The 24729-nt window shown below is 41.6% G+C and overlaps 1 protein-coding gene across 4 annotated transcripts; it reads left to right on the top strand.

Moving 5' to 3' along the window:
* The first annotated feature begins 97 nt into the window (after positions 1-97).
* On the top strand, positions 98-24420 carry spef2 (sperm flagellar 2). 4 transcript variants are annotated; one of them, XM_057328300.1, is made up of 31 exons: positions 98-1086; positions 1196-1298; positions 1625-1877; positions 2254-2424; positions 2601-2741; positions 4743-4822; positions 4974-5125; positions 5220-5408; positions 5846-6033; positions 11051-11178; positions 11252-11390; positions 12013-12150; positions 12542-12699; positions 12924-13004; positions 13109-13217; positions 13316-13454; positions 13556-13684; positions 13756-13894; positions 13966-14195; positions 18172-18278; positions 18855-18903; positions 20992-21159; positions 21261-21346; positions 21632-21679; positions 21978-22353; positions 22577-22729; positions 22818-22919; positions 23127-23216; positions 23377-23462; positions 23783-23834; positions 24245-24420. In XM_057328300.1, the coding sequence occupies exons 1-31, from the start codon at positions 1029-1031 to the stop codon at positions 24265-24267; spliced, it is 4065 nt and encodes a 1354-aa protein (XP_057184283.1). In that variant the 5' UTR covers positions 98-1028; the 3' UTR covers positions 24268-24420. The 4 variants fall into 4 exon arrangements, 3 of the variants coding, with proteins under 3 accessions (XP_057184283.1, XP_057184291.1, XP_057184301.1); XR_008962499.1 differs by lacking the exons at positions 18172-18278; positions 18855-18903; positions 20992-21159; ... (7 more) ...; positions 23783-23834; positions 24245-24420 and adding exons at positions 14320-14438; positions 15646-15828; positions 16004-16081; ... (3 more) ...; positions 17174-17661; positions 17753-17994 and having other exon boundaries at positions 592-1086; XM_057328308.1 differs by lacking the exons at positions 18172-18278; positions 18855-18903; positions 20992-21159; ... (7 more) ...; positions 23783-23834; positions 24245-24420 and adding exons at positions 14320-14438; positions 15646-15828; positions 16004-16081; ... (2 more) ...; positions 16809-16931; positions 17174-17995 and having other exon boundaries at positions 592-1086.
* The last annotated feature ends 309 nt before the right edge of the window (positions 24421-24729 follow it).

Below are 24729 nucleotides of genomic sequence, written 5' to 3'. Positions count from 1 at the left end.
AAACGTGATTCTGCAGACAGGAGAGGAAACTCGTTCAGTTGAACACAAAAGAAGATATTTTGAAGAATGTAGGACAGCAAACAGTTCTGGGGCTCTTTTGACTGCCATTGTCATTTCCCCTACATGTGGCCAAGAACTGTTTGGTTACAAGAATTCTTCCAAATATCTTTCTCTGTGTTCATCGGAACAAAGACATTTATACACATTTGGAACCACTAGAGAGAGTCATTCATGACAGAAGTTTTATTTTTGAAGAATCCCCTTTAAGTTGAAACTTTTCTCTTTCTGTTGAATTTCAGTTTATCCACTGTTATTACTCGTTTTCTTTGGGTTGTTTTGGGCTACATGTGTTAATGTTTATATGCCGGGTTGATGTTTTTTTATCTTCCATTTTTAGATCTTTTAATTCTTTCACACTCCATTAAACACATTTGCACATGGTGTCATTTCATTCTTTTTACGGACGGTTTATAAAAATGACGTGACGCATCTCTTACGAAAATTATTTAACCATGATTTAAAACCAACAAAACATTGTTTTACCACAGTCGAAACCAAAAAAACATTGTTTTACCACAGTTGAAACCAAAAAAACATTGTTTTACCACAGTTGAAACCAAAAAAACATGCTTACTGTAGTAAAACTATGGTTACCTCAAAATAACAATGTTTAAAAAAACATGGGTAAAACCATATGGTTTTGCCAACAGTCCTTAATGCACCAAAAAAAAAGTTACCACAAAAAACGGTTAATTTTCGTCATTCAGCGAACATTAGTTGGACTTTTGTGTTGTTGCTGTCTATCATTTTTGTGTTTGTATTTGCTGTCGTTGTTGTGTGTGGTATGAGCACGGATGAGCGTGACCTTTGTGTTCGAGTTGTTTGGTTGCCGTGGCAACAGCACGCTGAAGCAGACACTCCCGGAGCTCAAGAACGTCTCGATAGATGTGTGTGTGTGTGTATAAATGTCTTTATATTTGTGCAGGTTTGATGTAAATGTGTGATATTATATATTGGAGACGTTGAGAATGTCGGGTATTATCTGCGAGTGGCTGAACGCGGAGCTCCGTCTGTCTAAAGTCGTCGGTAAGTGTCCGTTAGCAGTGCTGTTAGTACATACGTGTTGTTAACATGTAGTGGTGATGATTCTGGGATGTTTTTAACGTCGTTTAAATGCACATGTTTATCGTGACAGCGCCGGTTTCTCTGAGCAGAGATTTCGCCAACGGATTTCTGATCGGTGAGATTCTGAACAGATTTGAGCTGCAGGATGATTTTCATCTCTTCTCAAAACACAGGTCAAGCATCACTATTATGCTGCTTTCATTTCATTTCAATCTTTATTTCATACAATCTTAACAAATTAAAACAAAAGAAACGCAAATATAATAATTTAGATACTACACTCTGTAGCCCCCCCCCCCCCTTTTGACAGTAAAAAAATGTATAATTTATTTGTAAAATGTTTAGTGTTTGTTTATTTTGTCCCGTACACCTATTTGAATGCTAGTTTAAATCTAACCTGAGGGGGCAGTAGAAGCAAATTTGCATCAATTGTTTTCATGTTAATGAGGTAATGAATGTTTTTAAAGTCTTGATTTTTACTCTTATATCCGGGTCGCAGCACTCCAAATGCAAAGCTGAATAATTTCACACGTCTGGAGCCCACGCTTCATCTGTTGGGCGTGCCCTTTGACCTCTCTATGTCCAGAGCTGTGATGCAGGGCAAACAGGGAGCGGTCACCAATCTTCTCTATCAGCTGTACATTGTCCTGCAGAAGAAGAAGAGATCCAGACTCACGGCCACGGCCATGCAGGTCATGCAGCCCGCGGCCGCAGCTCGACTCCACCGAGTAGAGAAACACATCTACACTGAGGTGATGATTTATAAAGTCAAACATGAGTAAAGATCACTGAGAAAACCAGTCAAGATAGTCCCGGGCCATGCTTGTGTCATCAGATCATCCAGACGTTTGCATGGCATGCGTTTCAGCATCAAAAGGAAAGGAATAGTTCACCCAAAAATGGTCCCCTTTGACTTGACCCTAGTCTTTTTTAAGTCAACTGGGACCATTTTGGGGGGAACTAGCATTGACCCTGTGATGCACTTAATGTTGCAGAAAGTCTGATGTTTGGACTTAAAGAAGCATTTTAAAAGCAACCCAACTCTCAGTTTTATGTCAGTTGGAATGAAAAAGGTGCAATGTTGTTTTCTAATATGTCTTAATCCGATATGGAACTGTTGTCTCACAGCGTTTGAAGACGGTGGTGAGACGTGAAGCGGATGTGAAGATGCAGAAGATCGCAAAGCGTTTTCATAAAAGAGGACAAGACATGTACCATCAGTCCATCATGACTGAACTCCAGCAGGAGAAAGAGAGAATCGGACGACAGGAGGAGAGAAGAATGAGAGACATTGAAAAGGTGAAGAGAAAACCATCTTTGTTTTCCAGTAAACAAAACATATGGACGTATCAAAGTGTTTGTGAATCAGAATGTAGAGATTATTTCTCATCGGTGACAGTTTATGTATTGAACTGTTGGATGTGAGTCTTGTGTTCTTATGTGTGGAAGTGTTGACTTGTGTTGTTGTTTGTTAGCATCGTCAGGCGCGCAGGAGGCAGCAGGACATGATGATTCAGATTCAATCGGCTGTGCTTCAGATCCCGAAGCCTCCACACAGTCGATCACCCAGAGCTCTGGAGAAACAACAGCAGATTCGCAAACAGCAGGACGCTCAGGTGAACTCATGTCACGTGATTTTATAACACACACACATTACAGTCATACACACTCATGTCAATATAACACACACGCACGCACGCACGCACGCACGCATGCACGCACACACACATTACAGTCATACACACTCATGTCAATATAACACACACGCACGCACGCACGCACGCACGCACACACACATTACAGTCATACACACTCATGTCAATATAACACACACACACACACACACACACACACACACACACACACATTACAGTCATACACACTCATGTCAATATAACACACACGCACGCACGCACGCACGCACGCATGCACGCACACACACATTACAGTCATACACACTCATGTCAATATAACACACACGCACGCACGCACGCACGCACGCACACACACATTACAGTCATACACACTCATGTCAATATAACACACACACACAACACACACCACACACACACACACACACACACATTACAGTCATACACACCTATGACAATAACACACACATACAGTAATCACACTCATACAATAACACACACACACACACATTACGTCATACACACCTCATGACAAATACACACACTGTAGTTGCATGACTGTAGTGTGTGTGTGTGTGTGTGTGTGTGTGTGTGGGGGGGGGGGGGGGGGAAGGGTAACCTCTACGGTATGGGACAAATGTCCCCACAAAGATGGCAATATCCAAAACCCTTGTCCTTGTGGGGACATTTTTTGGTCCCCATGAGGAAACAAGCTTATAAATCATACAGAATGAACTTTTGTGAAAATGTAAAAGAGCAGACAGTTGTGTGTGATTGTTAGGGTTAGGGGGAGGGAATATGAGATACAGTTTGTACAGTATAAACACCATTGCGTCTATGGAATGTCCCCATAAAACATGGAAACCCAACATGCGTGTGTGTGTGCGCGCATGTGCGTGCGTGTGTGTGTGTGTGTGTGCAATATGTGCAATATGCTTTAGGCCCTATTAACGGGTTTTTCATTCAATCTGCGTGATCTTATTCCGAAATGGTTACAATGTGCTAAAAAACTTTTTTTAAACTTTGTTTTTAAACTCACATTTTTGTACATCATATTACTGAAAACTTATTATAGGCTACCGTGCCTTTTGTATTGCATTAGGCTATGTTGCAAAAATACTGGTTAATTTGAACTTCGCAGCATTCCGTTATATGTTTTCATTAAGGTTCTGTAAATCTGCACTGAACAAGCCTGAACAATTGGCTTTTATTTGTTTTCATATGACATTTTATATTTAGCTTAATCTCGCTGGGCTATACCTTGCGTTCTTGTGCCTCTTCGTTTTTCTGCATTTACCAATAAAAATGATAAATAAAAAAGTTTGTTCTAAAATTGACGTCATTGTCATTTGCAAAAGGCAACAATATATGCTACAGAATAATCACCAAAAAAGAGAGATTATTTAGGCCTATTTGGCAGTAAATAAAGGAAGGCAGTAATAATATTTTTAGCCACCTAAAAACACCACAAGGAAATATCTTTCACCGTGATCAAGCCTATTTTCACGACAAAAAAAATGCACATAACATTACATCGCAGTATATTAGGTCACGTGTCTTTACGGGATGTGTGAACGCACGCACGGATTCCAGAAAATCACTGGCAGTGCGAATGAAGAAAATCTAAGGATCCCGGGACAAATTCCTGGACAGATTTTCCGTGTATTTTCCAGGATCTGTGTGTGAAAAGGGCTAGATTGCTCTTTAACTCCGGTACACATGCAGTAATATTAGTAGGAATGTTGTTCATACACTCAAAAGTTGACTATAGTAAAAGTGTAGTGCACATGCAGCGATTATCATGTGTTTCACTACAACTACTGTAATGACGCTGTGGCGACTGAACCGTGATCAAGAGAATGATGATGATGAGTGCTGGATGTGAAATCTCTGTGTGTGGTTTCAGTGGACATCATTGAAAGTGTTGTTGAGTGAGCACATTGTGAAAGGAATTCTGATTTTCAGCTCGTCCGGCGTGATATCGCTCAGTTTGAGAAGAACCAGAAGAGCATCTCTCATGCCGGAGACGGAGCTTTACTCTCCAGGTGTGTGTTTCTGAAGCGCAGGAGACCCGTTTCTGTCTGGACCATATCAGCACCATCACATGTGTGTGTGTGTGTGTGTGTGCGCGTGTTTGTGTGTGTGTGTGTGTGTGTGTGTGCGTGTGTGTGTGTGTGTGTGTGTGTGTCTTTACAGCGGTCATGTGATGAGCGCACATGACAGGGAACAGAGAATACATGGAGAACATCCGTCTGCGTCTGGAGGAAGACTCGACTGCACGAGAGCAGAGAGAGATGCGCAGACGTCGAGCTCTCGTAGAACAACTGCGAGCACAGCAGACTCGACAGGTCACCACAGAATCACACTTATTTGTTCATTCTGATCAAATCATGTTCTTAATACATACAAGTCTTAAGGAAGATGCTGACTTGTTTGTTTCAGGAGGAGATACGAGAGCAGCAGATGGTGAAGAGATTGATGCGTCAGACGCAACAGGAGAAGCGAATCGCCTTCCAGCTGACGCAGATCAAAGGACAGAAGGAAATCCTGCGACAGAACCGCATCTTCCAGGAGAGACAGAACCAGGAGCGACGCCTTCAGGATTTCCAAGAGGCCCTGGACAGAGAAGCAGTGAGAAAACAACCACACGAACCGCTCGCCATGGGGTTTTTATATTAATGCAACAAGACCAATACAAACATACAATAAAACAAACAGCAAGATGGGATACATAAAACGATAAAAGAAAGTACAAATAAATACAAATACACATGTATAGCCTCTATTTACGAATATACACAAACATGCATGCTATACAATCTTGCAGAGTTTCTTATGGATTTTAAATACATATCAAGATCTTTCAAAAAATAATACATGTTATTAAAATAAAACTTAGCAAGAAAAAGTATTAATTATAAACGGTTTATAAAAAAGGTCTACCTTCATGGAATCACCAAGAAGCGTCATTTTTTGACTTAAAGAAAGTTTGAAAGTCAACCTAGCGCTCGTGATGTATCTGATGAAGAGAGCGTTTTGAGTGCAGGTGAGTGACGTGTGTTCTTCAGGTTCTGCTGCGAGAGGAGCGTCTGGATCGCAGCGAGGAGATTCACGTGGAACGCCAGCTACACAAGCGACTCGCCGCCGAACGCGCCCAAGCTCGATACCGCAAACACTTCCACGTCTGCAGAGGGATTCTGGGACAGATTGTGGATCTGAGCACCAAAGTCGGAGAATATCGACTCCTCACAGACAAGTATTGTTCACACGCGTGTTAGAAAAGAAGAAATGAAAGGCATGGGCCGGTATGAGATTTTGTCGACATTATAACCTTTAGCGAAAGTGTCACGGTTTCACAGTACTGCTATTACAACACTAAATAAAAACAACTTTTCAACTGGACACAAATACATTTTATTTTTAACCAACATTCATAGAACATATATGTCAGGTAAAAATAAAGCCTTAAAATGATCATACTCTTTCAAACAATGTATTCTTGTCATAGCCCATATACTATAGGCCTAAACATCCGACATGACATGACTTAATTATGTATTTTTGTGTAAACACCGCTCATACCTTAGAAACGGTATCACAGAACATTTTAGGGGTTTTGAAACCTTGCCTCTTTCAAACCTCGGTATACCTTGGAACCGGTATTCGGCCCATGCCTAGTTGTGAGTTGTGAAAAGGTGTGTTTACAGCATCATCATCACCCATCACACAATAAACCAGTGACAAACCATCAAGATTCTCTCATGTGAGTGCGAGTCTTTCTTCAGTGGAACACGAAAGAAGATATTTTGAGAAATGTCTCAGTGGTTTTGTGTTCATACAGTGGAAGTCAATGGAGTTCAGTGTTGTTTGATGATCGACATTCTTCAAAAGATCTTCTGTTGTGTTCTGAAGAAGAAAGAAACTCACACAGGTTTGACACGACATGGGGATGAAGACATGCTGAAATCTTCCCTGAGAAGTAGTGCTAAAAACAAGAGTGATATTTTGATTGTAAATGATAATGTGTGTTTTGTTGTGGTCAGTTTGATCCCGATGAAGGTGATGAAGGAATGGATGGAGATGTTTCTCAGTGGGAATCCTCTGTATGAAGTGGCCAGCGTGGAGCCGCTTCCCACAGAACCCACAGCAGAACAGATCATTGAACTTCAGAAACTTCAGATGCTCAATGATCGAGACTATGAGCAGTATGTGGTGAGTTGATAAGCGTCATATCAGACATCCAGATCTTTCGATTGGATTTAGTTGTGGACGTGTGTGTGTGTGTGTGTGTCAGGGTATGACGGGTGAATGGGTTTGGAGTGAAGAGGGAGAAGATGGAGCGCCTCGTCTGAATGATGATATTCTGGATCATGTGGTGAAGCGTCTGAAGAACATGATTCAGATTCCCATCAGCCGCTCTCCCTCACCTGTGTTCCCTCGCTTTACCATCAGAGCGTGTGTGCTGGGAAAAACACACACGGGCAAAACCAGCTGCCTTACCACCATCACCAACGGTAACATCGTCATCATCGTCACCATCATATAAACTCTACTGTGATGAAGATGAAAGAGTTTTAGTCTGTTAGCTTTGAAGTCAACTGTGATGGTGTGCTTCTAAAAATCCTCATCTGTAACCAGATCACATTGAAGACACATCTCACGCTCACAACACGATTGTCCAGATGTGCAGAATGAGAACAAAAACACTTTCATATTTTAATGAAGTTTTTCATCTATTTCTTGATTTGTGTGAATCAGTTCTTGGTGTCCGTGTGCTTTCGGCCGGCGCTTTGATTCAGGACGTCCTAACAGCCCATCAGCAGGAAAAACAAACCGTGAGTGAAAGTCAGTTGAGGTCACAGGTCAACATTTACTTGTGTTATTTTAAGTTGATGAAGGTTTCTGTGTTTGTTGCAGAAGAGCTGGGAGAGATCTCCAGCTGAGGGTCTCGAGACGCCTCCTAGAGATCTACAAGAGATCTCCTCACCTCTCAACTCTGGTTTGTGAAAAACATCTTTTTTAAAACATTGACTTTTTATGTATGAATATATTCAAATGTCAATAATGACACATTTGCAAAAGCGTATGTGATTTATATCAGTCATGTCTGTTTATGTTTATTTACATAAACATGTTGGAGGGTCACACCTAAATCAAAAATCTAAATCACTCAACGGGGTTGAGTTTTTATGATGTTTTTTCTGTTTAAATGGAGTACATTGATCTATAATATGGATTTCATAAAGAAAAGGTTAGAAAAGTGAGTGAACTTTGTTTAGCGGTGACGTCACTTGCTTTATAAATATTGTGACAGTGACATTCTTCTCACATCAGGACCCCCCGCTCATGAACCCGACGCATCAGGACCCCCCGCTCATGAAACCCAGATCAGAACCCCCCGCTCATGAACCGACGCATCAGGACCCCCCGCTCATGAACCCGATGCATCAGACCACCCGTTCATAACCTGACGCATCAGGACCCCCCCCGTTCATGAACCACGCATCAGGACCCCCCGTCAGAAACCTGACGCATCAACCCCCTCCATTAACCCACGCATCAGGACCCCCCGCTCCATGAACCTGACGCATCGACCCCCCACTCATGAACCCGATGCATCAGGACCCCCCGTTCATTGAACCCGACGCATCAGGACCCCCCGTTCAAAAACGAGAGGACACAGAAATGTGAAAGAAACAGCATCCTATGAAGAACACATTCTTCTGTAGTGTTGATGAATGTCATGATGATGTCATGTGATGTGTTGTCAGCTGTTGCGAGCACACGTGGATGTGAGTGGAGAGATTCTGATGTCAGTGTAAGGTGTTCCAGATCAGCTGCTGTGGACATTCACGTGGATGCCGTCAGGTGAAAACTCACTCACTCCCTCCTCCCTCATGTTTAGTGTTTGTTGATTCCCTCGGATGTGTGATTGTGAGTTTGTGTTGTGTGGTGTAGGAATGTTCCTGCTGACAGCGGTTGGGTTCTTGATGGGTTTCCTGTGAACATCACTCAGGCCGTGATGCTGCAGAACGCTCTCACCGGGACACAGAGTCGAGCATCCGTAGAGAAGAATACTCCAGAAGGTCCGCAGCATCCGGCTCTGGATGTGGTGGTGCTGTTAGATGTTTCAGACGAGCAGGTTCTGGAGCGAGCCGCCCGCCGGGCCGACGGTGAGTTTAACAGCTCTTGATTGTGTGAACTTAAGCCTATGTGTGATTTTCTCTTGATGTGATGAAGGAGGAGGTCGAGAGAACAGAGACTTGCAGGACAAACAGAAGAGTCCAGCGTTCATCTCTAAAAATGACAGAAGACAGGAAAGAGATCAGATACAGCACAGGTGTGTCAATACACTTACAGTAATGTTACAATTACAGTGAGAACGACTGAGATCAAGTGCAAGAAATGATCAAATCACATTGAGTTCAAATTTATGTCTAAAGCAAAAAGCAGCTTTACACGAAACACATTGTAAAACAAACAGTAGCATAGTAGAAAAATCGTTTCAAATATGGAAAAAAGTCAACCTGACAACTTTGGAATAGCCTAAAAAATTATTGTATTATTGTGAATCACATGGACATGAATGATAAATGTAGTGTTCAGATTATAACAGTTTTGGTTGGATCTTTTTTTCAAAAAGCAAATACCTTAAAATAAACATATAGCATTCTTTGTATTTTATGTCATGAACTTTAAAGTCCCCGTGAAACGGAAGTTGCGATCGTTTTTACTTCCGTATTCTGACACATTTCCGAGTGAAAAGGAATTTCAAAGGAGAAAACTAGTGGGCGTGGCTTGCGTTTTTCTCTGCGATTTGATTGGATGTGTATAAACAGCTGTTGCATTATTTACATTGAGTCATTTAGCAGACGCTTTTATCCAAAGGGACTCACACAGAGTTCAGGGAAATAAGCGATATGTCATACAGGAGCAATAACACAACAGGTGCTAATACAAAGTTACTAGTTTCAACAAAAGCCAGACCACTACCTGTTGAGAGGAAGAGAGAGGGTTGGGGTTTTGTTTTGGGGTTTTTTTCATCATTTTTTTCATTATGAAATGGAAATGGCAGCAGAGTGACTGACAGTTGAAGGGGAGGAGTTAACGGATGCTCCGCCCAAGCAACGTACGTCATTTCAGAGGGATAGTCATTACAGGGAGGAAGTGCATTTTCAGATTTTATCTTAAGATTATGTTGGTACATTAATTTAAAAAAGAGAACGACCCACATCGATCAACTATTTACTATAAACGCTGCAATATTTCATGAACAAATAAGAATTGTCGTTTTTAATCTCACTGGGACTTGTTCCACCTTTGGAGTGACTTTCCATCACTTATGCTGGATGTTCATTAACTTCAACAGAATTAGTGGTTTTCATGACACATGGCCCAAACTGGAGGAATGGTTTGGTGAGAAGCAGAATATTCTGGTGAAGATCTCTGGAGAGTCAGATGAAGATGTTGTCTTTAAGCATGTGGAGACGCTTCTTAAAGACATCATGGATTCAGTCAAACAAGGTAGATGTTCATAATGAGAACTGCCTTGATTCACACGGTTCAACTTTCTGTTTATAGTTTTATTGTTTAACCCTGAAATGTGCAATGTGCTCTCACGGCCACAGGAGCGGCTCCAGGTCATTCCGTCTCGTCTCAACACGGTCATACAGAGAGTGTCCAACCTTCAGAAACAAACTCGACATCAGCTGAACGGGTTTATGTGGATGAACCAATAGCTCAGGCACTGACACACACACACACACACACACACACACACACACACACACACACACACACACACAAGTGACGTGACGTGACACATCGTCTCTCTCTCCATGATGATGAATAAACATGCAGAAATAACACTGAAAGAGTTTGTTTCAAATGTCAAATTCATTATTGAGGCCAATGCTTTTATCAAATAAAACCATAAGACCAAAATCATTGAGACAAAACCAAGAGAACAAAGTAGCGATGAATTCATCCTCATGTCGTGTCAAACCTGTGTGAGTTCCTTTCTTTCTTCAGAACATAAAAGAAGATATTTTGAAGAATGTTGATGATCGAACAGCACTGAACTCCATTGACCTCCATTGTACGAACACAAAACCACCGAGACATTTCTCGAAATATATTTTTCTGTGTTTCACTGAAGAAAGAGACACACACACATGAGAGAGAATAAATGATGAGAGAATGTTGAGTTTTGGGCTGAACAACCTAACATAATAACCCTATTTAAGATGAATTGTATGGTGTTGTATTTGTAGGAGATCTCACAGTATCTCGTGCCGTACTGGGAGAACATGTGCTCTTCATATGAGACTAATGTTAAAACGGTCATGCAGAACCTCCGCAGTGAACGTGAACTCATCATTCATCATCTGTATGACATCCGGTAAGAGTGACATGTGACATCCTGCAGACCTGATGAGGGTCCTCAGGATCACATCCCATCACGTGTGTTTCAGAGAGAACTTCAGACAGCACCTCCTGAAGCCTGATCTCAAGCAGGAGTTTGTGAGCTCATGGCAGAGCGATTATAACCGCGTTCCTGACAACATCAGAGACGATGAAGAGACCAAAGGAGAACTTCACCAAAGACTCGACGTAAGATAACCTCTGACCTCAAAGAATACACGGAGACCTGTGATAAACACTCGTGACGCATCAACTGATATATAGAGCTGATATAGATTTAAACAGTGGGGTTAATGCACACGGAGCCATGACGGATGTCTGCTAGAATCTCAGCCAGCTCCGTTAAATCCGGCGCTCTGTAGGAAACCCAACACTACGTCATACATCCACAAGCAAAAAGGAGAAGCGCTTCAGGCTCGTTTCAAGCTACGTTCACAGATATGAAGAAAATTTTCACACACATTTTCTGTCATGGTCTGTGGACCCCCTGAAGTAGCCTTGGCCACCCCCTGGCCACCCCATATATAAAACTCTAGCTCCACCACTGATCGATTGATCGATTGATGAAAAGTGTCTTAGCTGGCTGAGGTTTGAGGACGTCATCGCCCTGTGTGCTCATCCTCCATTAAACAACAGAAATCAAACCGGCTTAAAGGGTTTGACGCAGGTTTGAGCCACGCTTCTGAAAATATAGGAATTTGATGCATGAAGCACACGTTAAAGAGAATGTGTGTTCATACTTTCACACTCATGTTTTATCGGTGCGTGTGTGTTGGTTGTGCTTGTGCGTGCGCGTGTGTTGGGTGTGTAGGACTTGCGTGAGCGTCTGTGGGATATCTGTGATAAGCGCAGGGATGAGGCGGTGCTGGAGCGAGCGGCTGTTGTTGATGACGGCTGGTTAGATGATCATACAGCTCTCATCATCAACCACTATTGTACACTCATACAGGTAACACACAAACAACAAACAGACACGCATGCACGCGCACACACACACACATGACGGCTGGTTAGATGATCATACAGCTCTCATCATCAACCACTATTGTACACTCATACAGGTAACACACAAACAACAAACAGACACGCATGCACGCGCACACACACACACGCGCGCACACACACACACACACACACTTTTGTAAAAAATATTGTTCTGTACAATTTATTAGCTTTTATTAGCACGCACAAACATGCACACACACACACACACACACACACACACGCATACAAACATGCACACACACACACACACGCATACAAACATGCACACACACACACACACACAGATGATAATGGCAGTCAGTGTTGTGATATGTTTGTGTGTATGATGCGTACAGACAGAAGTGAGCAGGTGTCAGGGTGGTGTGTATCTGCTCAGAGATTATTACTCAGGAATGAATAAAGCTCTGTTACCTCAATCATCATGTGACTCCACTCGTCTTCCTCTGCTTGACGTCACCTGGAGTGAAAACATGGAACCTGAGACGTCTAACATGTAAATCAAACACATCACCATTTACATACACATGACATGTACATGTCACAGAATACAACTATACAAGTACTGGATTGTATTTATACAACTAACACTGTATCCCACAATGCAATGTGCTCGGACTGATCACATATTGAACTGAAGTTAATCAATCACAATCTGCTGCTGTATGAGATCGATCTGATCGGATGTCTGACACTCGCTCTGATATTTCATTTGATTAGCTCATCTGTTTCTGGCCCATCAGAGAAGCATGCCAAGAATGCTGGGAAGAAAGACACAGAAGCAGAGGACACGAGGAAACTGTACGTGTGCTACATGCTTTTATTTCAGCCCTGACTGAACTTTATTTCGTTTGCTTGTGAGTATAAATGAAAACTACGCTGATGGTTTGTTTATTTCCTGTTAGGTTTCCATTGGTTACCAGCAGATCATCCTCCAATGAGATCTCGAAACAAGATCTGCGTCGCCCCGATGAGAAACTGCTTGAGGAGATTTATCAGACGGCCATCAGCGCAGTGAGTGTTTCATATCTGTGTGTGGATCTCACACCTGGAAACACACATCATCAGTGTCTTCATGCATTCTCCCTGTTGTGTGTGTGTGTGTGTGTCAGGTGTGTGCAGAGGTCCAGCGGCGTGAGCATGAGGAGGGCGACGAAGAACAACATCAGACGATGGAAACACAGAGAGCAAACACACAGTCTCAAGCTTCAAACTCTGCTAAAGACAGAAAGAAAACTGCTAAACAGAAAGGTAAACCCCTCTCTCTCTCTCTCTCTCTCTCTCTCTCTCTCTCTCTCTCTCCCTCTCTCTCTCTCTCCTCTCTTCATTCACACGTGTTTGTGTTGTTACAGGAGCTCCTCCTCCTCCATCTCATGAGCCCAGTCCTCAACTGGCAGCGGATGAGAACCCTGAGGAGGTGAAGAGGAGAGCCACGAGGAGACGAATCCGTCAGGAGTACACAGCCGCTCTCAAACATGAAGGTTCAGGGTGCTTTTGAGCGTGGTCGTCAAGGTGTTGCGATGCGGTTGCTAAGGTGTTGTGTTGTGTGCAGAGCGCGGTGTGACGATGCGTCTGGATGTGCTGAAGTCACACGCTGTGAGAACGTTGCGCAGCCTGCAGCGGAACACACAAGAGCTCTACACGAACACGCAGGAGTGGATGGAGACACGTTACCTGTCGGAGATGAGCAGGTCTGAGCAGGATTCATCTGAAAGGCTTGTAAAGAGCACTCACACTCATATGCACCCTCATGTGCTTTCAGTGTCGAGCAGCTGACAGAGTTGGTTCGGCGGCACATCGAGAACGGCCTTCAGATCCGTCACGAGCTGGTGTTACACGCTGCTGATTTCTGCGTGGACGGAGACACGCGTGTGTTGGCCAGCGCCCCGCCCACTCCCCCCCCGCCGCTGCTGGAGGAGCACAGAGACAGCAGACTCACCGTTCAACAGCTGAACATCATCTGTGCTCAACTGCACAAGACGGCACCATCAGGTCTCCATCAACAACACACCATCATCTGAAACATGACAAACTATGACACAGATATTCTTTACCTTAAAAAAATGAAAAGGTTTGGATATTTTGTGTAATTGTGTGTTAATTCATGTATGTTTAGGTGTGTTGTCCGGTACAGAGTTGACCGAAGTCCTGCAGGAGTTCATCTCTCCTCACATGGGCTGTGATGATTTACCTCAACCCTGGACACACGTGACATCCTCACAGGTACCCCATCATGTGAGCAATACTTCCTTCAGTCGCTCATGGACCAGGCAAACGCTCCGCTCGTGTTGCCGTACACCAAATCCCGCGCCGACATAAAATGTGTCTGGTTGGCCTAATTGTTTTCAGTTTATAATAAACGGCTCGAATAGATGTCTCAATGAAGGTAGGCTGATAAATAGCAGTTGTTCTGTGACATATATTTTTAGCCACTTTTCTACTCAAAGACTAAAAATGACAATTCTTATTTGTTCATGAAATATATTGCAGCGTTTATAGTAAATAGTTGATCGATGTGGGTCGTTCTCTTTTTTAAATTCATGTACCCTCATAATCTTTAGATAAAATCTGAAAATGCACTTCCTTCCTGAAATGACTATATCCATCTCAAATGACCTATGTTAGACAGCTTGGGCAGAGCATCCGTTAACTCCTCCCCTTCAGCTGTCAGTCTGCTGCCAGTTTCATTTCAAAACAGCTGTTTTTACACAGCCAATCAATTCGCAGTGGAAAACGCAAGCCACGCCCACTAATTTTCTCCTTTGAAAGTCCTTTTCACTTGGAAATGTGTCCGAATACGGAAATAAAAACGATCGCGACTTCACGGGGACTTTAAAGGCAATAACTGAAAAAGTATATATGATTTTAGTTAGCCTACTTTATTTACGTGAACATATAGCTGCCATTGTCGTGCAATAAAGCGTTCAAAACAGACGCAGAAACAGATGAAATGTGCTTACAATGAACACCTTTAGTATTACTGCGTTAATAAAAGAAACTCACTTTCTAAAGAAACAAAATGGCCCAAAACCATAGACTGTGTAAAATATGGACGTAGTGCCCGTGACGTCACCCGTAGGTTTCTGAGCAGCTGTTTTGAAGCTTAAAGTGGGCGGAGCCATTTTAGCAGCGTGTGGGCAAAGAGGCGGGACATGGTTGCTGAAACCACTTGTCACTCAAGTAGCCGCGCACCTAATTTGCAGAATTTTAAGGCTTAATATAAGTTAAATGGGTGAGTTATAAAAAGCTCGCCCTCCTCACAGTTAAATGAGCTATATAGACCAAAATCAGTTTTTGTACCAGGCTGTAACATGTTTTGTAATGTTCCCTGGAATGATGATGTCCTTCAAAATCATGAACAGAACCTCTGAAGAACATCAACAGAGACATTATAACATCTATGTCATTGTGTGTGTGTGTGCGTGTGCGTGTGCGCGCGCAGGTTGTTGAGTTGGTGTGTGCATTCACTGGTGACTCTGAGATGTTGGACTGGCGTCAGTTTGTGCTCAGTGTCGCCCTCCCGTGGCCGTTTCCGTCACGGACTCAGCTGTTAAAAACCCTCCAGCGGTTCAGAGCTGTTGATGGTGCAGGAACCGGACTCATCACACTAGAACAATACACACAGGTTTACACAAATATATCTCTATCTATATTCACCTCTGACACACAAACACACATAAAACCCGGTCCATCCTTGTTTAGACCAACCGCAGCATCATTCTGTGATAAAAGCAACAGTGATCTTCTCACCTCCTTCACTTCAGATGAGATGTAACGCGTGTGTTTTATTGTGTGATCAGGTTGAATTGTGGTTTCCTAGTGACAAACATCATCCATCTGAACCGTTGACCTATGAAAGACTAGACAACCTTAAGAAGGTAAAGTTAAATCATGCAATTATTTAGATTGTGTTTTCAAACATATAATGTGAATGCGTAATGTGTGTGTGTGTGTGTGTGTGTGCGTGCGTGCGTGCGTGCGTGCGTGCGTGCGTGCGTGCGTGCGTGCGTGCGTGCGTGTGTGTGTGTGTGTGTGTGTAGTTTTTCTTCAGTTTGTTTGCGAGCACACACTCGTCTCCAGTGATGTTGGATTATATGAACATGCTGCTGTATTTCTGCTGTCATCCTGAAGCGTCTCAGGGTTTCATCAGAGCTTTGGGTCTTGTGACTGAACACACACTACATTATAAACACACCGGCGCGCTGGTACAGGTACACAAATAAAATCCACGGTCAGACAGTAATGGTAATGAGAATGTGTTGTGTGAAACGGTTGTGTCCTTGTTGCAGTCTGTGGCACACTTGGAAGGTGCAGATGTTGAGGAGGTTGATGCTGATGACGTCAGAGGGGCGGAGCCTGATGGAGAGGGCGTGTCAGTGGATGATGTGCTCAGAGTTTTGAGTCACGGACAGAATCTCACGTCGGCACATCCAAACCGCTTTCACTGGAGCTGCAGGAGCAGAGATCAATACAGAGAGGTGTGTGTGTGTGTGTGCGTGCGTGCGTGCGTGCGTGTGCGTGTGCGTGCGCGTGTGTGCTTTGTTTTGAAGATGATAACGGTGATTATGATTTTGTGTGCGTGCGTGTGCGTGTGTGTGTGTTCAGGAGCTGCTGAAGGTGTATAAAGAGTTGGACTTTAAAGCAGAGGAGAAGATCCCTTTCTCTGTGCTGTCCCAGCATCCTTTTCTACAGGACCTCATTGAAGCCTCATCACAGTATCTTCTTGTTGTGAGTGTTGCTTTTACCAGCACATACATGTGTGATATGTAATGGTGAAACATTTCTGGAGTAAGATCATGAGACATCTGACCGCTCGTGTACATGAAACATTCACACACTTCAGTTCTGCTGAATTTAATAAACACTAGATCAGTCTTTAGTGCAATATGTATACATAACATACAAATAAAAGCTTTTACTTAAAATTCACAAATGATAAATCAACAATTGATGTCATTTCTCTTTTGCAGGATGTTCACAAAATTCTCCAGACTCAGAAAAATGAAGGAGATTGTAAAAGCTGAGACATTAAACATAACATACAGAAAATACACTTATGTCATCTGTCTTAAAACATAAAGTCTGTTATTTCTAAGCATTTATTCTAAAATGCATGAATACCTATTTTATTAGCCTGAACAATTTACAAAACTATTTGTTTTCAGGTCAAGTAGCTTAACTGAAATCTGAATAAAAATCTCTAAATCACAATGTCTGTATCAGTTTGTTTGTCATGTGACTCTCTGTATGAAAGATAAAGACTCATATCAGATGAATTACAGAAGCGTCTCTCTGTTATGTGAATTATCATCAGTCCACAGGAATTCAACAGAACTGGGATGACAGGAGGTGAAATGTACTGAAAGAAATTTCCAAGCAATAGGCTTCATGCCAAACGTCACACGCAGAAACCAGAAAACAAGTCTCACCTCTTGCTGTTTAAAGGTGGATTCACACGGTGAGCGGTGGAATTGCCACGCGGCAGTCGCTTTAAAACTGATGTGGCTTCCGCTGCTGTTCACGACTAAATAAAATATTTTTATCTTCAGCTGCTCCTGCCGCAAAGAGCCGTGCCCTTGGATGTTGCAGGATTTAGGATGCACCGCCAACGAAACGGCTGCTTACCGCATGTTTCTCTTTGAAAATGAACTAGACAATCGCGACTGCCGCGTACCGTGTGAATCCACCGTAAGTCTTGTGTGTGCTTCATTATCCATTTACTCAAGATGCCTTTAAATGATCTACTAAAGATGATCGATGCCCATCACATAAACAGATTGATATATAAAAGTTTTTTTATTTTTCATCTCACAGACATTTGAATATTAAAATAGCACTAAACACCTAAAAAATCTGAAAATGCACTTCCGCCCTGAAATGACNCAAACTATGACACAGATATTCTTTACCTTAAAAATAATGAAAACGTTTGGATATTTTGTGTAAATGTGTGTTAATTCATGTTTAGGTGTGTTGTCCGGTACCGAGTTGACCGAAGTCCTGCAGGAGTTCATCTCTCCTCACATGGGCTGTGATGATTTACCTCAACCCTGGACACACGTGACATCCTCACAGGTACCCCATCACACCAGAGCATGTGAGCAATACTTCCTTCAGTCGCTCATGGACCAGGCAAACGCTCCGCTCGTGTTGCGGTACACCAAATCCCGTGCCGACATAAAATGTGTCTGGTTGGCCTAATTGTTATCAGTTTATAATAAACGGCTCGAATAGATGTCTCAATGAAGGTAGTAGGCTGATAAATAGCAGTTGTTCTGTGACATATATTTTTAGCCACTTTTCTACTAAAAGACTAAAAATGACAATTCTTATTTGTTCATGAAATATTGCAGCGTTTATAGTAAATAGTTGATCAATGTGGGTCGTTCTCTTCTTAAAATTCATGTACCCTCATAATCTTTAGATAAAATCTGTAAATGCACTTCCTTCCTGAAGTGACTATCCATCTCAAATGATGTAAATTAGACGGCTCGGGCGGAGCCTCTGTTAACTCCTCCCCTTCAACTGTCAGTCTGCTGCCAGTTTCATTTCAAAATCAATGCAACAGCTGTTTTTACACAGCCAATCAATTCGCAGTGGAAAACACAATGTTTCTAAACGCACATGCTCTGTCTGGTCTCTTCTGTGCAGCGGAAACAAGAACTTCCAGAACTTTCTCTTCATCCACTGCCACGATATGGTACGACACACTGCTTTTCTGTTTAATGTCATTCACAGATATCTGTGTAATGATGGTTTCATTGGATTCTTGGTCTTGTGGATTTTCCACAACATGGTCAAAATGAATAAGTGCTATTGATTTTTATCACGTTGTCTATGTTTTCTTTCAGGCCTGCTTCCATAAAATGAGTGTAATGTTCAATTGTGAACTTCAGTGCTGTCTGTTTTTTCTCGTTTCTTTAACGGAATACAGCGTTTTACTTTTGTAATACTTAACATGTTCAATGGTACAATAGCTAGATGCTGAACGATGAGAAAGTGATTTGTTGAGATACAAAATGGCTTTAGAAACACTTCTAACTCGAGAACCGCTTTGCACTGCCTTATGGGTAATTTTTGTCATTTCCATGGTGTTGATGGAGAAATTTTGATTTAAAGCCCAGAAATGTGATGTATAGTTATTTGTTCTGTAATATAGTGGCTAAATGTTGCCATTTAGTGAATAATTGTTGTAAATAAATGCACTGTGCAAGTTCAAGTTCAGTAAGTGAAATTAAAACAAATATGTGTTTATCAGCCATCTGTGTCCGGGGTGATAACATACATCCAAACTGTGTTTACAGACATTTTCAATGTTATATTCGGTTTTATTTTTATGCACGTTTACCAGTGTGAATTTACAGGAAACGTATTTGAGAGAACAGTATGCACAAAATAAAGAATACTGAAATAAAACTAAATATGTTTATATAGTAATATATTGCACATAAAACAATGTTTTGCTCTAGGGATTTTGCAGAAACTAGTAGTATAATATTATTAGCTCAATGCGCAGCGACGTTACCAGGGTTACCAACTGTCACGACAAGCCTTCATGCGGGTAAAGTAATTCCACATCAAATAGCAAACGTGAACCAAAAACATCATAACTTGAAAACCATAAACATAAATACTTCGTTTTACAGTGTCTATGAAGAAAACGGCTTTAAGCACACGTTCGAAGCGCTGATAACATCTCGTTATGACGTCATCGCAGAGGCTATATAAAGACGAGCCGCGCTTCGGACCTTCAGTTGTTCTGTGATCATCGCAGCGTCCCTGACGAGATCGGTTGAGCGCTGACTGAAGTCGACAATATTACTTCGATCATCACAGCAAATCTCGACGCTGAGGACACGATGAACCGCAGTCTGCCAGGTTCGTTACTAATTATTAACTTTCATAAAGCTTTGATAGCATTTAAGACCGTTTGGGTCGTGTGAGTTCGGAAAATGTTTGGCTTTTTAAAAAACATTAAGTGTAACTGCCGCGCATTTAACATTAGCGCAATATGCTAACTTTATACCGGTTACATTGAAAGTAAAATGGACATTTTAACACGTGTAAGTCCATTTAATTTTAAAACATCGATGGTCAAACTGCTTCTATGTGTCGTGTTGCGCTATTTTGTTAAGAAATGCACAATATTATCCCAAATAATCCCAGGTGCACCTTTTTGTTACAGTTCTTATTACGTGTCCGTTTTTATCTAGTTTATTGTTTGTAAAGCAAAAATACAAACGCAGAGGATTGATTTGCTTTTAATCCCTTCATGTGTGAATTATGCCAGTCTCTGTCCGTTTTTCCACGTGTTGTTTATGCCCTTAAAACAAGTGCCCGGTTTCGCAGACCAGGTTTAAGACTAGTCCCAGACTAAAGTTCATGTTTGACCTGTCTTACCTGAAAATAACTTGCCATGACATATCTTAAAACATGTCCGTGCCATTGTTCTGTCTCGAGATGCACACCAGTCGTGTTTTTTGATAAAAGTGCCTAAAATATCCCAATTCAACTAAGGTCTAACTTTAGTCCCGGCTTAAGTTGAGCCTTGTCTGTGAAACCGGGCCAAGATGTTTTTCCAAATATATATTTTCATTTGAGTCGAGCTTATTTTAACGGTTTCAACCACCTGTAAATAAATAACGACCCAATGCATTATAATCAACTGTCAACATTTAGCTTGTTTGTCAATTTGTTGAATTCAACTTTGTAAACTAACTAGGGCTGCAAATGATCGTCGTGCCTTTATTTGGGTGTTTAGTGATAAAGTGTTTCTCTCTCTGTTTAGAAGAGCAACCGACGCGGAGAGGCATATGTGCCTTCTTCAGAAGGAAACTGCAGGCATTTAAAGGCCGTGCGAGCAACGGAGGGCAGCATCGTCTGGATGACCCGCTGCCCGGTGAGCCAGTCGTGGCCGAACCTCAGCCCGAGGTCGATTTAACCGGCCCGACTAAAGGTGAGTCCACTTTTAATGATACGTTGTCATTGTATTTATGGGATTCATTTTGGACAATTAGCATTGTGTATATTTCTATTTTTCTGTTGTGTGTTTTTCAGTGCCACTTGAGTCCATGTATGACTTACATGGGAAGAAGCTGCAGGACGGCTTTCTTGTGGCTACTCGGAGATCCGACGGCCAGGAAGTAAGTTTAATTTTCCTAGCAGTGTACACACTGAATAAAGCATGTTGAAAAAACATTGATTCATATTGAAATGTGACCTGATCAAAATGCTATGAATATGAAAATATTCTTTAAGGATTTCTTGCGTTTGTTGAGGTGCTGATTCGGAGCGCTGCTATGAATGTTTATATACGTCATGTGTGCGCTGTGAGTTGGTGATGTACTGGAAGAGATTTTATAAACGTACGCAAGCGCAAGTTTAAGTTTCATCAATTTACAAATGCTTGATACCTTTTCTCTTTGCAGGTCTTGCTCAATGTTTTTCCCAGGAAGCCGAAACACAAAGTTTTTTTTGTAAGTTGAAAAGACTGCACAAGATTCAAAGAAATGTGATTTACGGGGGGTCCAAAAGGAAAACCTGGACATGAAAACGAAGGTTTTCGTTTGTGAAAATACATAGTAATGCAATGCTTGTCATAATTATGAAGGACGAGTGTTTATTAGAAACTCATTCAAATACAAAATCTTTTAAGTTCGAAGCACGTGTAAAGTATATTTTTATTAGTTAGACTTTTGCACCCCGCTGTATCTTAATACAAATACTTCATAGAAATGATTGTTAGCTAACCATTTTTGTTCATCGTTTCTCTAGCCTGGGTACGGGAGCACCATTGACAAGAGAGTGGCCTGGAATGTGCTGCTCTCAGGACGAGAGAGAAGCCCGCACGTGCAACAGCTGCATCGCTGGTTCCAGGGACCAAAAAAAATGGTCTTGGTGTATGAAAATCTCTCCACGAGCTTGGAGGAATACGTCAAGAAGAGTGGTGGTCAACTGCGTGAAGCCGAGGCTCGGGGTCTAGTCAAACAGGCGGCTGAGGGAGTTAAACACTCCCTGGACCACGGCGTATTTCACGAGACGGTCTTCGACACAAACTTCTTCATAGAAGAGAAGACCGGAACGGTGAAATTAAGCCTCTCTGGCGAAGTGAAGCGCATCCCCAGCATCCATGAAATCAGACAATTCAAGGGTAAGCGTGCGCACTTGTGTGCTGTGATGACATGTGATCCGTTCAGAAAGTTTTGAACATGATGTTCGGCGCATCCAAGCTTATTGTTGCAACAATAACACGCTGCTGGAATTTACTGTGGGTTGGGTGCCATGACACGTCCAATAGATATTCTCCAATTCAACAAGACACCGATATCTCGCTGTTGGGCTAAACCGTGAAAATCTCTTAACTATGTTAACAGGACGAGCCACGGTCCTTCAAAAGCTGAAGACAGACAGATGCTACGCAGAATTCAAATCTGTTTGGTATCTCGGCGAACTGGCGTATGAGATGATTCATGGCCACGAGAAGAAAAAGGGCAAAGAACCCAAGCTGGACTCCAGTTTATCCAGAGGTGAGAAACCCACACAACAACATTAGTGTGCCACACGAAGAGAACATGAGATGCATAACTGATGCACTTTCTGTAAATTCTCTCTCAGAATGCCGTGACTTCATCAGCGAGTGCTTGCAGAGAAATCCACTGCACAGAATGAGTCTGAAGGAATTGATGGCACATGAGTGGATAAACGGAGTCGAGGAAGGTAAAGAAATATTGGCAGTGTAATATACAGTTGAACATTGAACATCTGAAACCATGAACGTGAAACGCCAAGAAGTCTTGTCATTCGTGACCCTGTCTGTGTAATCCAGCCTGAAGTCTTAATAACGTAATGATGACATCGAGAGCATCGAAGTTTGATTTCAAGCATTCATTTCCATGTGATTTCAATCTGTGACATGGTTTGCAGGCCCATCAGACCCAGACGTGTCTGAGCCCGTCCCATGTCCATTTCATGTGGGACACACGGCTGAGGTCGAGTTACCTGGGCCAACTACAGGTGAGGCCGCTTTCAGTGATACATCGTCATTGTATTTTTATTTCTTTGATTATAAATAAACTGTTAGACAAACGTGACCCTGGCTGTCGAACCCCAGCTAATGTCACGGTTATTGGAATTCATTTAGTATATGAACATTTTCCTTTTGTGTGTTTTTTAGCGCCACTTGATTCCACAAATCAAGGAAATGAAAAGCAGCTGTTCGAAGGAGCGTTCATGATGACTCGAAAATCTGCTGGCAGAAAAGTGAGTGTCATTTTCACATGCTTTATAACATATAGATTGACGTAGACTGGATAAAACAAAAAAAGATTCATATTGAAACGTGACTTAAATGCTATGAAAGATGACAATATTTGTTTGTTTCTTGCTATATTTAGTATTTCTTGCATTTGTTGAGGTGCTGATTCTGAGCACTGCTATGAATGTTTATACATTGAGTCGATGTACTAGAAGAGGTCCTGTTAAACAAATGTTGTCATTCAGCACAAATGTATACGATATACACAAGTGTAAGTTTAAGGTTCATCCATTTACAAATGCGTACGGACCTTTTCTCTTTGCAGGTCATCATGAAGGTTCTGACCCAGGATGCTGAAGGAGCGACGCATTCTTTGTGTAAGTCGAAAAGATTTGACAAGATTTAAATAAATGTCATGTACAGTGGGGTCCAAATAGCACCAAACCTGGACATGAAAATTAAGCTTTTAGTTTGTAAAATACATCGTTTTGAAAATTTATCTAATGTCATAATTATAAAGGACAAGTGTTTATTAGTAACATCAATATTTCTGGAATAACACATTATATATTGCACACACATTTTAAACAAGAAACATTTTGTAATTAATGCATTTTTAGCTCAAATTGATATATTGATACAATTGATCATTCTCTATTAAATTAGAAGGATTAGAAATAGTCTTTTATTGGTTGTTTCAGACTTTTGGACCCCACCGTATCGTAATACAAATGCTTCATAGATCGGCTTTTGTAGTCCGCTAACCATTTCTTGAACATTTCTCTAGCCTGGGTTCAGGAGGACTGTTGACGTTCGACAGATAAATCTGTTGAGACAGAAAGAGGCATCCTGAGGTAGAGGTAACGTAAGTTAAGTAAGAAAAGGCAAGTCTTTGGTAATTTTCTGTTACGAGAAAAAACATTAGAAATAGTATTTTATAGTATGTTATTAGCCTGCATTTAAAAAAGCATGTAGTATGTACAGAAGTAAATGTAAATTCTCTATTAAGATAAGAAACATTAGAAATAGTATGTTATTAGCCTGCATTTAAAAAAGCATGTAGTATGTAGTATGTACAGAAGTAAATGTAAATTCTCTATTACGAGAAGAAACATTAGAAATAGTATTTTATAGTATGTTATTAGCCTGCATTTAAAAAAGCATGTAGTATGTACAGAAGTAAATGTAAATTCTCTATTAAGATAAGAAACATTAGAAATAGTATGTTATTAGCCTGCATTTAAAAAAGCATGTAGTATGTAGTATGTACAG

This window comes from Triplophysa rosa, linkage group LG2 (assembly GCF_024868665.1).
Source record: "Triplophysa rosa linkage group LG2, Trosa_1v2, whole genome shotgun sequence".
Classification (NCBI taxonomy): Eukaryota; Metazoa; Chordata; class Actinopteri; order Cypriniformes; family Nemacheilidae; genus Triplophysa; species Triplophysa rosa.
This window is presented reverse-complemented; position numbering and strand designations above follow the sequence as displayed.